This window comes from Scyliorhinus canicula, chromosome 7 (genome assembly GCF_902713615.1).
Source record: "Scyliorhinus canicula chromosome 7, sScyCan1.1, whole genome shotgun sequence".
Lineage (NCBI taxonomy): Eukaryota > Metazoa > Chordata > Chondrichthyes > Carcharhiniformes > Scyliorhinidae > Scyliorhinus > Scyliorhinus canicula.
Genome location: NC_052152.1, coordinates 114,810,048 through 114,828,655, shown reverse-complemented (window position 1 = coordinate 114,828,655; position 18,608 = coordinate 114,810,048). Strand labels below are relative to the sequence as shown.

The window sequence follows — 18,608 nt, the reverse complement described above, 5'->3', positions numbered from 1 at the left end:
GGTGTGTGATATTACAGGTGATCCCGTGGTGGAGGGGCTGTGTGTTGTTGGGTGTGTGATATTACAGGCGAGTGGTGGAGGGGCTGTGTGTTGTAGGGTGCGTGATATTGCAGGTGATCCTGTGGAGGCAGGGCTGTGTGTTGTAGGGTGTGTGATATTACAAGTGATCCCGTGGTGGAGGAGCTGTGTGTTGTAGGGTGCGTGATATTACAGGTGAGTGGTGGAGGGGCTGTGTGTTGGGTATGTGATATTACAGGTGATCCTATGGTGGAGGGGCTGTGTGTTGTAGGGTGTGTGATATTACAGGTGATCCCATGGTGGAGGGGCTGTGTGTTGTTGGATGTGTGATATTACAGGCGAGTGGTGGAGGGGCTGTGTGTTGTTGGGTGTGTGATATTACTGGTGATCTAGTACTGAGAGTATCTGTTCTGTTGGGTGATCTGATGAATGTTTGTAAGATGTTAAAGAGGATAGACTGATCCAAGTTGCTCGCTGCTTCCAATTAAATAGATGCGTATTACGTATAATGTTAACTTGAGCAAGGACAGATCGATGTTAAATGTAAGGAGGTGTTTGTTTTCTCAGACAATAATGAACCTCTAGAATATGCTGCTGACTTATGCAATCCTTTATTTGGGTGGAAGAAGTATTTCAGATTTTGTATCCCCAAATCGGACCCGGCTTATTTCTTTCAGTGGTGTTATTTCTGGTGGTATCTTTTGCTTGTGATTGGGTAGTAAGAGAAATCCATTGAAAGAAATGATCCTGTTGAAAATGAGGGTGACATTTGGTTTGGGTGATGGTTGCAAATAGGTAGCAGTGACTGAGCATCCCTGTTTACACCCGCCCCATTTCCTTCTCCACAGCAGAAAGAAAGGTTGGGTTTGGCAAGTTGTTTGATAATGATGAGTGTGCAGAAAGTGTGCAGCAACAGAAAAATGCTATGGACTGCAAGAGCCTAGCTCAGGAAATTGATCATTGAATGTCTGGTTTACCGGCAAAACGGGTGAACAACTTGATCTTCTCCCTTGACCCACGCCCAAGGAGACGAACAGATAGAGAACCGATAAGCTACACTGGAGACACATCATCTATCCAGGGACTGCCTGCGGCAGGAGAAGACACTTCGGAGTGAAAAAACCTAATTCGATTCTCCCCCAAATCTCGAGTAGAAACACCTCCTTACCTATGTGCGTACTATCAATTATAAAAGATATCAAAGAAAGAATGGGATAGTGAAGCAGCCAAGAACAGTTTAATGAGAAAAAAAACTTTGATTACAGACAAATACTGCAAAATAAAGTGGGAATGGTAGGTTATCCAGAGGTAGAGCAAATAGAGAGCTTTACTCAGGCAGAAACTTATAATAAACAGAATGGAGGACAATCTCTTGCCTGTTAGTTATAGTAAAATTGTAAGTGTACCTGATACTGGTGTACAATTTTAACACTATCTTCCCCTAATATCTCTTAGTATGCAATAATGAGTACTTGTTTGAAGTGTTAATTTTATACTGATACTAATTTTATATCTCTTTTACTCTTAAGATGGCAGACGGCTGTGTGGAAGGAATTATCCTTGCCCTCAGGTTTTCAGCTGAGTCTGTGAAAAGGCACGAGAGCCAAAGTGGCAGCTGGACGTCAGGTCACTGCTTGTTTAAAGTTGCCTCTATCAATCTCCGCGCCTCTGCAAGCATCCGTTTTATTTGAGGGCCAATCGCTTCCAACCTCAGGGCATGCCAAATCCCAGGTGCACACTTGGTCCAGAGAGTTGTCACTGAAGGCCCCTGGAGATGAAGACTCAAACGCAATGGAAAGCAGATTCAGCTGTGGTTCAATCAATACATCTCCTCATGATTCAGTCAGACCTATTTGTTAATTGTGCTTCTATAAAGATATAACGGACAGTTGGCGGGGTAAGTATTAACCAAGGAAGTAGCTTACTAAAATCAAACACGTAACAAGCAACGAAGAAAGGGTACTATTGATGCACTTTGCTATCATTTGAAGTTACCTAACAAGACGTAACAGCTCTTCTGAAGCATAATGTTCTAATTCATCAAATTACTGCTTGCTCTGCATTAAAGCAACTTGCAGTGATATTTTCAAGCGTATTTTATCGGCTGAGTTTGACTGCTCTGAAAGTTGAGATAATTTCCTTGGGCTGAATCTTCAGCTCACTACTTGAGAGAGCCAGACTCTGGGCGTGAATCATCGACCCCGATGCGCCTGGCATGGAGCCGGGCGCAATGGCCGAAAGAGCCCAAAATCAGGCTCTGCACCAGATACTGGACTGATCGCAAGTCATCCGCCTTACTCTGCCCGGCGCGACCTGGGTCTTGTCTCCACTGCAGCCTCCAAGAAATACCCTGCTAAATGTACCCAACAACGGACTTCGTTTGACATCTGCTGAATCGCGCCCTTCACCGTGGATCAAATAAACCAATTCTAACATCCAAGCAGATACATTGGCTTCAGGTTCTAGTTTATGCAATTGATGAGAAAGACAGGTTAATGAAAAAAGTGGAGAGGCCGATCTGCACATAAAGTCTCAAAGGAAACCGCCATTAGCTTGCTAATTGTAAAAGGTCATTGCTTGCAATGTAGCAGCCTGCAAGCAACTATGTGAAAACGATCAGATGATTTGTTTTTTAATGATGATAGTTGAGAACTAAGTGATGGTCAGAGTGTATAGGGAGAGCTCCCTTACTCCTTGAAATAGTGCCGCGGGATCTCTTACTGGCAGGGAAGCAAGGATCTCTGCTTAACATTTCATTCAATACATGACACTTTCAAGAGTGCTGACTCTCTCAACGCCACACTGCATTGTGCCTAGAATTGCTACTCAAGTAAAGGAATCACGGGTTAAGGAGATAAGGCGGAAAAGTGGATCTGAGCATTATATCGGATCAGTCAGGATCTCATTGAATGGCAGATAAAATTCGATGGGCTGAATGGCCTACCTCTGCTCCTATATCTTATGGTCTTTGGAGTGGGACTTGGAGTGAGCTTCTGACTCAGATAGTCTACCACGTAGCCAGCGTCCACACTGCGAGTCCAAAATTAGTTTCAAATTGCACGCATTTCAATTAAAAATAACAGCACAGTGCAAGATAATACATTAATTCTCAGCTTCAGGACCAACTCTTCTGCACAATTTATTTTAAGAAGGGCAATCAGCACACTTGATAAGTGGTAGAAAGCTATATTTGTTCAAAAGCTATTTAACATCCCAGCTCAGAGACTAAAATAAGAATGGATAAAGGCCCATTCAACTAAATTGAGATTGGTCTTCAGAGAGCTGAATATCTTCCCATCCCAGGGAAGTTCTTTGACTGAGTGACAGAGACCAGGGGAGGGTAGCATAGAGGTAATGCTACTGGATTAGGAATCGCAAGGATTTCTTGTCCTTACCAATGTACCTGTCGCAGGTGCATTTGTCCATGACAATATTGGTAAGAGTAGCCACCACACAGTCCTTGCCAGGACAAAGTCTCGTCTTCACATTGAGGATACCCTCCAGTGTGTTGTGTGGTAGTACCACCGTGCAAAATGGGATAGTTTCAGAACTGATCTAGCAGCTCAAAACTAGGCATCCATGAGGCACTGTGGGTTATCAGTGGCAGAATTACATTCAAACATAATCTGTAACCTCATTCTACCATTACCATGAATCCAGGGACCAATCCTGATTCAATGAGGAGTAAGATGCAGCAACAGACATAACCTCAAATAAGGTTTGAGGGGTCCAGAGGTCCAGAGGTCCCCAGCATCATAGATGCCAGTCTTCAGCCAACTTGATTCACTCCAATGTCTGAGAAATGGCTCAAGGCACTGGATACTGCAAAGGCTACGAGCCCTGACGACATCCCAGCTACAGAACCAACTTGTGCTCCAGAACAGCCACACCCCTAGCCAAGCTGTTCCAGTACAGCTACAACATTACCCAGCAATGTGCAAAATTACCCAGGTATGTCGCATCCATAAAACAGCAGGACAAATCCAGCCTGGCCAATTACCGCCTCATCAGTCTACACTCAATTATCAGCAAAGCGAAGGAAGGTATCGTTGACAGCGCCATCAAAAACTCACTGAGCAGTAACCTGCTCACAAATATCCAGTTTGGGTTTAGGCAGGACCATTTACCAGCCTTTGCCCACTCTTGGATTTAAGAACTGAATTCCAGAGGTGAGGTGACTGCCCTTGATATTGAGGCAGCATTTGACTGAATAAACATCAAGAAGCACGAGCAAAACTGGAGTCAATGGGATTCAAGGCAAAAAACCTCCACTAAGTCACATGTAGCACCAAGGAAGATGGTTGTGATTGTTGGAAGTCAATTATCTCAGCCCAGGACCTTGCTGCAGTAGTTCCTCAGGGTAGTGTCCTTGGCCCAACCATCTTCAGGTGTTTCAGCAATGACCTTCTCTCCATCAGAAGGAGAAGTGGGGATGTTCACTGATGACCGCACAATGTTCAGCACCGTTTGCTTCTCAGATTCTCAGATACTGAGCAGTCCTTGTCTGGGTGTAGCAAGACCTGGACAACATTCAATCTTGGGCAGATAAGTGGCAAGTAACATTCATATCACGCAAGTGCCAGTCAAAGCTCCTCCTGAATAAGAGAGAAATTAACCACCTCTCTTTGACATCCAATGCATTACCATTGCTAAATCCCCCACAGTCAAAGTCCTGGGAAAAGCTGAAATCCTGTCACAATGAAGTGCATGTTCTATTTGTAAGTGAGAGCAGCTGATACTAATTGGGGAACAGTTAGGGCATTATTCTTAAGCATATATAAGAACCGGTTTCTGCTGGTGAGTGGGGAGGTGGGAGGAAGTGGAAAAGGAGTTTTGCCTGTGCTTGCTGCGTTTTGTGAATAAACCTATATTCAAGGATGACTGGCTGCAATTACCTCCTTTATTCAGTGAGTGAGCATCAAATTATAACACCATTAACCAGAACGAAAACTGTGCTAGTCACATAAATACTGTGTCTTCAAGAGCAAGTCAGAGGCTGGGAATCCTGCGATGAATAACTCACCTCCAGACCCCTCCAAAGCCTGCCCACCATCTACAAGTCACAAGTCAGGATTGTGATGGAATACTCTCCACTTGCCTGGACGAGTGCAGCTCCAACAACACTCAAGAAGCTGGACACCATCCAAGATGCTTGATCGGTAGGACATCTACCATCATAAACATCAGTCCCTCTATCACTGGAGCAGTGTGTACCATATGTAAGATGCACTGCAGCATCTCACCAAGGCTCCATTGACAGTACCTTAAAAACCTCAAATCTCCACTACCTAGAAAGACATCAGGAGCAGATGCATGGGAACAGCACCACTTGCAAGATCCCCTTCAAGCCACACACATTCCTGACTTGGAACTATATTGCTATCCTTTCAGTGTCACTGGGTCAAATCCTGAAACTTTCTTCTTAACAGCACTGTAGGTGTACCTATACCATATTGACTGCAGCAGTTCAAGAAAGCAGCTCACCTCCACCTCCTCAAGGGCAATTAGGGATGGGCAATAAATGCAGGCCCAGTCATCTATGCCCACATTCTAAGAGTGAGTAAAAATATGAACAATTGCAGTTGAAGATTTGCTTGCCGTATCAGGGCTAGCACTTGTATTGCTCCTAGCCCACAAGCAGTGCTATAGAAAGCACTCCGCTGCTTGAGGTGGCAAGCCCTACTTCCCATTTTATTGGCCAGGATTCTTTTAAATCCATTGCAAAATAACAGGCTCCAAGACTAATTTAAACATGATAGTTACAGACGCGCCTCTTCAGAGGTGGCACTGACTCTGCCCAGATCTAATGTGGGGTTAAAATGTAGCCAGGGCCATTCATATGAGTTAGAATTGGATTTGAACATTTTCAATTTAATCCACCCTTCCTTCTGCTGTTACCTTGAATTTGGGAATTTGCTCCAGAGAACTGTGCATTGTGAGAACGGAACACCCACATTCACAATAAGATGTCACAACAGGGAGAATCTTCACTGACAGTGCGATTTTGTAGATTACCCCGAAAATGGAAACTCAAACTTTGACGTCAATCTCTTTGCTTGTTGGTGTTACTCGAAGGGTTATCATGAAGCCAGGGTTATTTAAGATCACGGAGCAGTATTATTTCATGCTTAACTTTATGAAATATTGAACATTAGCCTTAATTAGGTTCAGGATATGGCCAGATAAACTTTTTAAGTCCAAAATCGAAAGTGATTAGGGATGCTAACCCTTGGAGAAGATGATAGAGCCAAGGATACTCTTGAAACCACTGAAAACAGGTCAAACATTTGGACTTAAAGAAAAAAATGAGGTATCAATTCCTGTTGTTATAAACAAAGTTAAACTGAAAAAAATGAGAGACAGGAAGAAGGACTCGACTGGGGGGATAATGGGCACTTGGAAAGTGTAATTTAAATGGCATTTGTTCTATTTCATTACTATTACGCTAATAAAATTGCCCTGGAAATTAGAGCTCCTTATGCAACATATACATTCTGGAGTTGTTGATAGTCACAGTGGCAAATGGATGCTTGCCTATATGTTATTTACTATCATCTGATTTACACAAAAATTAAAATATTTTATAGCGGAGCTCTAGCTGTACTTTCAAATATTTTTCTTCCAAATCTCTAATCGGGTCAAATGGGACAAAGACAAAAGTAAAATCTTCCTGTCTTTTCTCTCAGCAGATGGCTGGGGTGCTTAATTAAACATGTATTTATTTACTGGGCACAATACAAACGATCTATAATTCTTTATTTTTTTCCAATTAAGAAACAATTTAGCATGGCCAATTCACTTACCCGGCACATCTTTGGATTTTGAGGGTGAGACCCACGCAGACACGGGGAGAATGTGCAAACTCCACACGGACAGTAATCTGGGGCCAGGATCGGACCTGGGTCCTCAGCGCCATGAGGCAGCAGTGCTAACCACTGCGCCACCGTGCCGCTCTAACAACCTATAATTCAGCATTTGTTTGAAATAAACACCATGGTCAAAATAATTTATTGGCTAGAATGCTGCTTAAGAATGGTAGATAAACCTAAGCTGTTTCATGTTTATTGCTGTGGATAGATTCTTTAAAAACACTGGTTTGTTTAGTCACAGGAGGCCCAGTAGCAATGCATGACATTACAGCATCAATATAGACTCCAAATGCTCATGGCTTTAAGCAGTGATTGACAAAAAAAAAGTAATGAATTGAAGTCTGAGAGCAAGATATATAATACTCAAAACGAGTTGAACATACTCTTGAAGCAAGTGATAACTGATAGAATTGGAAGAAGATGAAGTTACCAACCTCAGCTTGCTTTCGCCATATATCAATGTTCTTGCGTTGAGCTTTTGAGAAATGGTCCCAAACCTTTTGCTTCGAGGCAGCCTTGAAAACTGCAACAATCTGCTCAACTTTGGTGAACAAGGAAGTCAAACAAAACAACCAGTTTATGTTTGGATCAGGAATGAAGAAAGCAAAGCAGAGACACACAGGAGCTAGCATCGTGCCGCTTTTAAACATTATTAAAGGCACTATGTCATCCTTAGGGCAAGAAAATGCCATTTCTAGCAATAGGATTGCATCTCTAGGCCCTGTGCCTTGTGACTGTTTTACTCATGTGACTGTCGAAATGTTACAACATTAAAATATTAGGATTGCATCTCGGGTTCCAAGAGTTCCCAACCCTCCAGAGTCTCTAGGCCTGGAGTCTCTCAGAATTGAAGATCAATCTCCAGGAGGCTACTGTGTGCGACCCTGGAGAAACATATAATTGCGACATTAGAATAGATTGTTTTATTTTTGTCATTTTATTTGAACATTTCTCTTTGCCAAAAATAAAAGTATTGAAAATGTAGGGAGAAGGGGAGGTACAAGGGCTGTTTCGCCAACTGTCAAGCATCATCCAATTGGGTAATGAGTCTTTTTGCTTTGCTAAAGGTGTAGTGGGACAATACATCACCAGGACGGATATTTTGTCCGATTAATGTTTGGAGAGTGGGGGCAAGTTATTCAATGAAGCCTCCAGGAATATACTTATGGTCTGTATTCTCCCTTTCCCCAGCCATGTTTCTCGGCGGAGTACCGTTTGTTGGGGGCGGGATTCTCTTTTCCTGCCGCTTGTCAATGAGATTTCCCATTGAAGCCACCCCATGCCGCCAGGAAACCCTGGGCGGGGGTGCATTGTCAGTGGGAAAAGAGAATCCCAACGGCCGGAGAATTCCGGCCTTAATCACAGTTGCTGACCCTGTCGGTACCAGCAATGATCAATGACATGGTGCCTTTAATCCTGTCAACTAATGTCTCTGTTGTACTTACAGTATGCCAACTGCAGATGGACTCTCCTCATGCCTCAATGTCTCCACCACATTTCCAGTGTAACATAATATACCCCTTTGTGTACTTAGATAGACTTGTGGGGAAATCAAAAGTCTATGGATGGAGCCTGATATTTTATCATGAAAATCAAGTTACTATCCTTTCCATCTGTTTATGACCCCAATGGTTTAGCTAACTAAATGTCTTATTTGAAAAAGGGGCGATGGGAGAGGTATGAAGACCATCCTCCACAGGCAGAACAAAAATGGGAAGTGGGGGGCAATGATTTATCACTGAACATCCTGCAACCCTCCTAAAACGTCACAAATTCCACCATCTTCTCCCACCCCTGCACCCCCAATTGATAAGTTCAGAAGAAGAATCTGGCCTGAGAGTGACTTTTCTATAAACACCTATTTCTTGGTGGCAGTCTGGGAGGCCAGAAAGAATGTGATTGGTCTCACAATCCCTGTTAACCTAACCCAGGTCTCCTTTGTTTGCTCTATATACAGAGACCAGTACATTCCTCCCAATGATACAGGCTGGTATAATTCTTACTGTTAGTCATAAAAAGGGGCATTTCCCTCTGTCAACCTACAGCCCCCTCAATCCTGACAACCATTGCCGGGGTGAAAGGCTTAACAAAGCACATGCTAAATGGTATGTGGGACATATGATCCCGGAGAAAAGTACTCGGCAACGTGGACCTACTTTTCCTGAAATCCTACGAGATGCACTCGCCTGCCCCGAACTGCTATTAACCATGTCCCAGGAAACACAGGGTACGCAGTAAATGGCCCTCAAACCTGCCAGATTATTGAATTAATTCATCATGCCCAGTCATTCTGGGAAGCTCACCCATTTCCCCCTGCCCCACACCCCCTCCCCATCCCGGGCAGCCCATCAACATGCAATGTCCCTTAAGCACATGCTAGTCACAACCCATACATAACCCCATGCTCGGAAAATACCACTGACAGTTTACCCAATGTAATTCTTTCACAAGCACAATGCAAATGTTAAAAAAAAACTCACACAATGTGAAGAGGCATGTGACATTCTGAAATTATTAGAATTATTTTTACTGCTTATTATTTTTTAACTGTCCATAATTGCACAGGATTTTACGACGCAGGTACAGTGGCCCAGAGCATCCTTCATGGTGTTTAAGTTACAGATGAACCTCCTGCTATACCCCCCTTTATCTCGCCCAGAAACATATCCTTCTGTTCCCCTTCTTCCTCATGTGTCTATCACGCAACCCCGCAAAAGCATCTACACTATTCATCTCAGCCACTCCTCGTATTAGCAAGGTCCACATTCTTGCCACTCTTGGGCTAAGGAACCTTCTCCCCAATTCCTGACTGGATTTATTCATGACTCTCTGTTATATTTACAGTCCCCGGTTTTCATCCCAGCGACTATCTTGCAAATTATCTGCGACTGGAAAGACATACTCATCAAGATCATTTTCTTCACCGCTTGAGTGTTGAGCCACTAATGAGATGCAGTTTCTTTTCTCAACACCACTTGCATTCAGATGAAGCTCCTAATGAATGGAATTTGATTCATTATAATAAAAACTAGAGAGAATTCCGCCCAGAGAAGTAATCAGAACTCCCTTCAGATACATCAAAGAATATTTTTTGCTATAAAGCTCTAAGATGATTTAATGAATCAAATTGGGAATGGCAAAGTAACACTGGTCATTAATATCCAATTCCTTTCAAGAGCTTTTCAATCATATTCAACCAAAGTCAATTACTTGTTATGTATCATTTTAATTGGTTGTATTTTGAATCGCAGTTATTGTCCATTAGTTATTGTCCCTGATGGGGGAAGCTGCAATTTGGACTGCACCAAAAATATACAGAGCCAACCCTTTAGGCCATCTGCTCTTTGAGTCTATTTATCCAATTGCTGTGATCTTCACCAGCATTTTGACAATGCCCATTTAAGAAATAAAAAAGCTCTTTTATTTTGAAATAGTTTGCCCCCACCCCCAAGGGGCATGTTTTCTGCTGGCGGAGGTGGCCCACCATTGGTCGACAGCGCGATCTTCCAGTCCTGCCGGTGTCTACAGGGCTTTGCAGGGCTCACACCCTCTGCTGCTGGGGATTCCACTGCAGCGGGTGGGGGCTGGGGTGGGAGGTTCAGGGCCATCCTGCCAGTGGGAAGGGCCGGAAAACTCTGCTCCTGTTGGCTGGGGTGGCGGATGCAAGTTTGGACTTCAGGCGAGCAATGTGGTTTGGGAATGATGTATATCCTGCCTGAATTTCCCATTGGTGCCCACGTTGGCAAAGCAGCCGTCTTGTGTCTGTTCCAGTCATGCAGGTTCATTTCACCGTCAGGAAAGTTAGCATCCAGCTATTACATACCATCCAATTAAACATGTTATTATATGTTGTTGCTGCGCCCATTCCTTCTGATGTGAAAGGCTGCACTTGGGGATCAGTGAAATGGTAGCTGCAGCTGTGTGAATTATAGTCAGGGCTCATAATTCGTACAAAATCCCTTCTGACTCAGGAGATGAAGTGAAAGATTTCCTACCTGAAAATCTAGTCCTGTCAGATGGGCCCATGTTCTAGAACTTGCAGCACGAGTACTTACCCTGAGACTTTAACAGAATCGAGAAGGCCAATATGCAAATATCACTTACATCCAGTCAGGATCTGTGCTAAAGCATTTTTGAATCGCTCCTTGGCATTCTCCATTTCCTCCTCGTGTGCTGCCTTTTCACTCATCAGTCTCCGGCTGTGGCTATTGGCCGACTGGATCATGGAATAGAAATTGTTCGCTGAGCGCCGGGTCACCTCTCCACGCTCAAACCAAGCCAGCAGCACCGAGATGGCTTCTGAGAACTTGTTCTCGTCTGCAAGGGAACAGAGACGCTTTACTGCACTGCAAACAAGAACCTGCCCAATCTTACTTCAGCTCGGCAAAGTGGTTACTGAGTCATAGAGCTTCACAGCACAGAAAGAGGCCCTTCGGCCCATCATGTCAGCGCCGGCCATCAAGCACCTATCTATTCTAATCCCATTTTCCGGCACTTGCTCCGGGAGGGTAGAGACTTTAGGGAATTCGCTGTGAAGGGCTCTCCTCTCTCTCGAGCAGTGGAAACAGAAAATTGTTGATGCCGACAGGAAATGGGATGGGCACTTTAGGGAACTTACCTTGTAGGGTTATGGGCTTAGGCCAGGGGTTGGGGCTGCCTGGATTGCCCTACAGAGCAGATATGGAGTTGATGGGTTGAATGGTCTCCTTCTGTGCCATAATTACTCAAGAGCAAGCATGCTGATTTATTTTAAAATACAAGCTCCCATTGTTTAAATAGTGTGACTTGTGTGAGATAACCTTAGCTTTGAACACCAGTGAATTCTCCGGCAATCCACCATTGGGCCTTGCTGTGGTTCCCACACATCACTTGGATCAATAGTCAGTGAAATTCACTCCACATAAGCTTGTGAATGGAACATCACTACATACATTAGCAAATACAAACATATCGGAGGAGCATGCAACTAGTAAATGCCATCCAACCAGCAAATTCATTCTATTGTGGACTCTGGCCCACACACTTTATCCACTTTATAATTAAAAAGAAAAGGTTTTCATGGTCTCCCTAAGTCCCTGAAAGGAACAGGCCTCCAGATTAATTGTCCAAAATGATAAACAGAGTGATTCATTCTCAGCAGTTATTTCCCTTGGCAATGCTTTCCCGAGGTCCCCTTGGTTCAGTAGCCCAGCATGTTCCAGGGAACATTCAATTATCTCTCGCTGTGTTCATCCTCATAGCTGTTAATTTGGTACATGAACAGATTTTCACCCAGATGTTCATTCAAACAGCAACAATTACTTTAACTTTTCGCAGGGTGTTTATTCCACATTCCCGCATCTTGTGGGGAACACAGGAGCTAATCTCAAGAGTTAGATTCTTAGAATCATATGGCACAGATGGAGGCCACTTGACCCATCTTGTCTGTGCCGACCAGAAAATACGAGCCACCCAGTCTAATAATACTTCTCAGTATCTGATCTGTAGTCCTGCAGGTCAAGCATTTCAGTTGTGCATCTTTAAAGGAGTTGAGGGTTGCTACCTTAACAACCATTTCAGGCAGTGAGTTCCAGACTCCCACAACCCTCTGGGTGAATTTATTTTTCCTCATATCCCCTCTAATCTTTCCACCAATCACTTTAAATCAGTGCCCCCAAGTTACTGACCTCTCTGTGAAGGTAAATAGGCCCTTCCCGTCCACTATCTCCAGGCCCCTCATAATGTTGTGCATCACAATCAAATCTCTCCACAGCCTCCATTCCAAGGAGAAAATCCAATCTTTCCTCATATCAGCAGTTTTCCAGTCCTGGCAAACATCCTCTCAAATCCCCCCTGCACCCTCTCTAATGCAGTTACATCCTTTCTGTAATGAGGTGATCAGAACTGCACACACTACACAAGTTTGAAAGAATTCCAGCAAAACATTCCTGGTCTTAGCCGGCATGGGAACGGTGGTGCTTTAAGCCAGGAAAAATGGTGCAAAACAGCCACCGATTCCCTGTTTTGCTGGGCGCTAGCAGGATGGCAGCGTAGAGCACCCCACTCTAGCTGCCGATGCGCCCAGGAGAATTACCATGTCCGTAGCCGCGCATGTGCACGGTAGCGGCCGCGCCGTGCTACATGGCGGCTGCCGCTGGCGGACCCCGGCCGCGAAATAGTCCCCCTTTGGCCAGCTCACGCACCCCGGACTACCCCCCAACAGTGCCCCCAGCCCCGAAACTGTCCCCCCTGCCCACGATCGGGCCTTCCCCGGCTGTGGCGGCACTGGACTGAGTTCGCAGTCTCCACGCCGAGTTCCCGACGGGTGAGACCATGAGAGACCCATGTCGTCGGGAACTTGGCCGGTTGGGGGTGGAGCATCGGGGGTCGGGCCTCAGGCAATGTCCTGAGCCTTTTGATACGTGGTACGGCGTACTCGTAGAGTACGGCACTGTGAGGGGTGGAGGATCGCGGAAAGCGGGCGCCGACCCCGATGTGGTCGGGAACTCGGATTCTCCGGCCATTCACCGAAAGCGATTTCGGCGTCGGCGACCATGAATCCAGCCCCATGTTTTTAGCATTATTTCAACAATGTTTGGCACTGGCTAAATTTCCACCCCTTTCTGGCACCACTGATAAAAGTATGATGAAGAAGGATACTTTCTCCTCTCATGGCAACATCCACCATGATGTGGCTGTTGAAGGCGGGATGCTCATCTTCCCATAAGTCCCAGAATTCTCACCGGTCTCACCTTATTGTAATGCCAGTAGCAGTCACACCTGCATTACACAGCCATACTTGACATACAAGGGCCATTAGCTGTCACAAATACCAAAGTGATCAGATTTATGTTACAGGGTGGGGGGGGGGGGGGGGGGGGGGGGTAATTGCAAATTGAAAGGTGTCTGTAAGACTATACATTCATACAACTCCTCATTTAAAGGGCACTAAGGGTGGGCAACAAATGCTGGTCCAGCCACCACGCCCACATCCCATGACAGAATAAAGAAAAAGTATTGATTCATTGATATTCACGTGACCTTGGGGTTTTGGATTGGGGTCAAGACATGGACAAACAGATCAGTGAAATTGCAATCCTCCTCCCTTCTGATTCTAATCCCTCTGAGGACAGCATCATCTAGGGCTTCCTCAAGCGGAAACAATCTAGAACACGTCATCCACAATATCGTGCAGCCCTGATGATGCGTCGGACGAGATGCAGTGTCGAATGTACATACTGACAAACTCTAAAGATCTCAGTTTGGCATTTGGTTGTGGCACCGAATGACCCAAATGCAATCCCTCAGTGAGGTTCCGGGGGGAAAAAAACACTCTCTGAAGCCTGTCATAATATACACCAGTATATCATGGTGCAGACACACACTGATAGACACACACAGGGACCAATCAACATGTACAAACACCGCAGCCAATCATCAGTTAGAAAACACACACTATAAAGGCAGAGGGCACCACGGTTCCCGCTCATTCTGGGTGCTGCCTCTGAGCGTAACAGGAACTCATTCAGCCCAGCACAGACTTACAACACGTACTGAGAGAATCAACTGGTTCGGACAAGGCTTAGGTCTCTAGTTTAAGTTAGCATCATTTAGACCCACAGTCATCGTGTGTTAGTTAGTTAGAAGTAGTTAATAAAATTGAGTTGAACCTTCATCAGTGTTGGAAGTGTCTGTTCATCTCTCAAGTCTACACTAGCCAACACTTCAAAGCCTATTTGAATTCAATTGCAAACTGCACAAACTGTGTACAATGAGCTTGATTGAATGCACTCTATATTTACCTCCTCAAACTGGTCTTGCTCTTTGTCCCTTTGCTGAACATTTAAATAAACTCCATCTTGTACATTGGCCCAACTATTTCCTCATGATGAACATTAGACTTAGTGATTTCCATGCCAGACTCTTTAAAAAGAAAAGCTGAGACAATATTTGCTATCCTTCAGCCCTCGGGTTAAGAGTCGGTATTTATGCAGCTCCTGAAATTAAAGCTATCCGTTATCTTTTCCTGAGGGTTGATGGTTAATATCCAATATATAGGCCATGGCAAATTTTGTAAGGATTCAGATATTAAAAAACTAATTTTCTTCTGATCATACCTCCGTCAGCCCCACAACCCTCCAAGATAACTTCCCTTTCCAATTCTGATTTATTGTGTATCACTAATCTTGAGTGCTCCATCATTGCTTGCTGTGCCTTCAGTTACCTGGGTTCCAGGAGCTTTCACGAGGGCATTCTAGAAGCTCTGGAATTCACTCACTAAACTTCTCTATCTCCCTCTCCTTAAAATCTACTCATTGAGAAAGTTTTTGATGACCTGTTCTAATATCTCCTTTTGTGCCTCAATGAAATAAATATTTATATTGCTAGTATACTTGTTAAATACTTGTCGTTGCACCCCCTCCCCCCCTCCTGTACGCATCAGAAACATGGACAATATACAGCAGACACCTCAAATCCCTGGAGAGAAATCACTAACGTTGCCTCCACAAAATCCTGCATATCCAAGGCATGATAGGTGTAGAAGGGAATTTAGTGTGCAAATTAGTTGCCCGCTTAGGGCATTCATTAATATATAGTTGCTATTAAAGAAAAGGCACTTGCTAAAAAAAGCATGATGGGATTGCTTGCCTATATTTTCTAACTGCTTCTGCACAAAACTTGGATGGTTGAATAATGTAAACAAATACTGATGCTGTGCAGCTGCAACCTTTTTCTTGCTGACAAATTGCTTTGGAATTGTTTTAGCAAGAGACACAAAATCGTACTAGATAATGAACGAAGAACATTTCAAGGTTTGTAAATGTAAACATGGCTGGTCGAAGCTGTTTTTGACCTCGATGCTGTTTATTTCATGGTATAAATGTATGCTCTTAAACTTGTAAGGTAGGGTGTTTGGAGTGGTCTCTGACCGTGACAACCCCTCCATGATACTGTGTCAACATAAATTACGTAAAACGAAGCTCAAAGTCCCTGACTTATTACTTCCACGACAATAGGCTTACCAGCATGTGCGTCCTCTCCCAGGCCAATATCCCCAGCATCGAGGTAATGGTAACTCCCGACCAGCTGCAATGGGCGGACCATATTGCCCACATGCCCGACACAAGATTCCTAAAACAAATGCTCTACCCTGAGCTCCGCAATGGTAAGCGATCACTAGGAGGACAAAGGAACCGTTATAAGGACACTCTGAAAGCCTCCCTAAATAAAAGTAACATTCCCATTGACACATGGGAACCGCTTGCTTTAGAACTCACAAACTGGAGAAGAAGCACCTGGGAAGGCACCAATGACCTCAAGCGTCACAAGGTGGAGCACGCGAAGACCAAGTATGAACACGGAAGGAGTGCGCAGAATCAAGTGCATCCCACCCACCTCATCAAACACCACCTGCCAAACCTGTGGCAGAGTCTGTGGATCCAGGTTCGGACTATTCAGCTACCACAGAACCCCACCGCCCAGAGTGGAAGCAAGTCATCCTCAACCCTGATGGACTGCCCAAGAGGAAAAGAAGACAGCTTGTTATAAATACGCGTTCTTGTTGCGAGAGTATTCATGGTGTGGGTGATTACTGGATGGGGGTAATTGTTGGATGTTAGTTTATGAGGACCAGGGTAAAGCACTCCTGTCATTCATGGCCCACAAGTAGCACTGACGACGCTTGTCTGTGGATTTCAGCCACTCCTCCCTCAGCTGCTGGATTTCCAGAGCCTTGCAGAATCTGGCCAACCAGTGTTAGATTTAATAGCTGCTAAAGCGTGAGGAATATTGCCTCACTGGTACATAATTACTGACCCAATCTCTTCAGGGAAAGTTCATCGCAAAACCTAAACATTCTGGGGTAGCCCTGAAGTAGGAGCATTCATGACAGGCCTGGGCCGATAGTACTTTTTAGTTATAGTAATTTAATTCTCACTGCAAATTTCATACCCATTGTGTCGGATGCAGCAGGGAGGGGTTAAAGTCCCCTTGTATATTTACATAGAATTAACAGTACAGAAGGAGGCCATTCGGCCCATCGAGTCTGCACTGGTTCTTGGAAAGAGCATCCTACCCAAGGTCAACACCTCCACCCTATCCCCATAACCCAGTAACCCCACCCAACACTAAGAGCTGGGAGATTATGTTGGAACTGTATAAAATGCTTGTTAGGCCACAGCTACAGTAACGTGTACAGTTCTGGTCATCACACTATAGGAAGGATGTGATTGCACTAGAGAGGGTGCAGAGGAGACTCACCAGGTTATCATAGAATTTGCAGTGCAGAAGGAGGCCATTCGGCCCATCGAGTCTGCACCGGCTCTGGGAAAGAGCACCCTATCCAAGCCCATACCTCCACCCTATCCCTATAACCCAGTAACCCCACCCAACACTAAGGGCAATTTTGGATACTAAGGGCAATTTAGCATGGCCAATCCACCTAACCCGCACATCTTTGGACTGTGGGAGGAAACCGGAGCACTCGGAGGAAACCCACGCACACACGGGGAGGATGTGCAGACTCCACACAGACAGTGACCCAAGCTGGAATCGAACCTGGGACCCTGGAGCTGTGAAGCAATTGTGCCATCCACAATGCTACCATGCTGCCCCAAAACTCGCCCAAAATGACTCTAAGGGCGCGATCTAATGACCATGCTGCACCCGAAAAGCAGCTCGCCACAGCGCAGCATGGCCTATAAAAGCTGGGAGACCCTGCTACCGCCATCTACCTGGCTTGCAACGCCTCGCAAGATCAAATGTGATCTCACGAGATGCTGCGATGTAAATCTCGCTCATTGTGGGCAGGATCATTTTTTTGTCAAATCTGCATATCAGAGCGAGACAGCTAGTCTCACGCTAATGTACAGATTCCCAAGGTTCCTGAGACTTTGTGATTCATCCCCTTCACCTCAGAGACCTGGGGCAAGGTTATTCAGGACTGGTCTCTATAAATGGACCAGATGGAACGGCACTCGTGGTGTCTCCGAGTGGATCGGAGGCCCCCAGCTGCATGCTCTTTGGGCAGGGTGATGCTCTGGCACTGCTGGTGGATTTGGATCTGTTTTATTGCACGTGTACTAAGGTACGGTGAAAAGTATGTTCTGCATACAGTCTAGACAGGTCATTCTATGCATGAAATAAAAATACAGGGCATACATAAATACACAATGTAATACATAGACACAGGCATCGGTGTGAAGCAGATAGAGTGTGGTGCTACTCAGTAGAGAAGATGTGTAAAGAGATCAGATCAGACCATATGTGGGTCATTGCCTGAGGCCCGACCCCCGATGCTCCACCCCCAACCGGCCAAGTTCCCGACTTGGTCTCACCTGTCGGGAACTCGTCGTGGCGATTGCGAACTCAGTCCAGTGCCGCCACAGCCGGGGAAGGCCCGATCGCGGGCAGGGGGACAGTTTCGGGGCTGGGTGCACTGTGGGGGGTAGTCCAGGGTGCATGAGCTGGCCAAAGGGGGACTATTCGCGGCCGGGGTCCGCCAGCGGCAGCCGCCATGTAGATAGATCTTTGTTGGAATATTGTGTACAGTTCTGGGTGCCACATTGCAGTAAGGATGTGAACGCATTGGAGGGAGTGCAAAAATATTCAGAATCATGAAGAGGCTGGACAGGGTAAATAGGGAGAAATTAGGTGGGTTTCTCCAATCCTGGGGCTACGTTTTGACGCCGTCATAAACGCTGGAGCGTTTTACGATGGCGTCATCAGCGATCCTGCGCCGCA

The 18,608-nt window shown here is 45.2% G+C and overlaps 1 protein-coding gene across 2 annotated transcripts in view; it reads right to left on the bottom strand.

Annotated features, from left to right (window-relative positions):
• enox1 (ecto-NOX disulfide-thiol exchanger 1) overlaps nucleotides 1-18,608 on the bottom strand; it is a 370,497-nt gene that overhangs the window by 211,433 nt on the left and 140,456 nt on the right. For both annotated transcript variants that reach the window (XM_038802705.1, XM_038802704.1), the window contains exons 6-7: nucleotides 10,992-11,204; nucleotides 7,322-7,428 (exon numbers count right to left, since the gene is read on the bottom strand). In XM_038802705.1, the coding sequence (XP_038658633.1) occupies nucleotides 7,322-7,428; nucleotides 10,992-11,204 (320 nt within the window). The remainder of the gene's footprint in view (nucleotides 1-7,321; nucleotides 7,429-10,991; nucleotides 11,205-18,608) is intronic.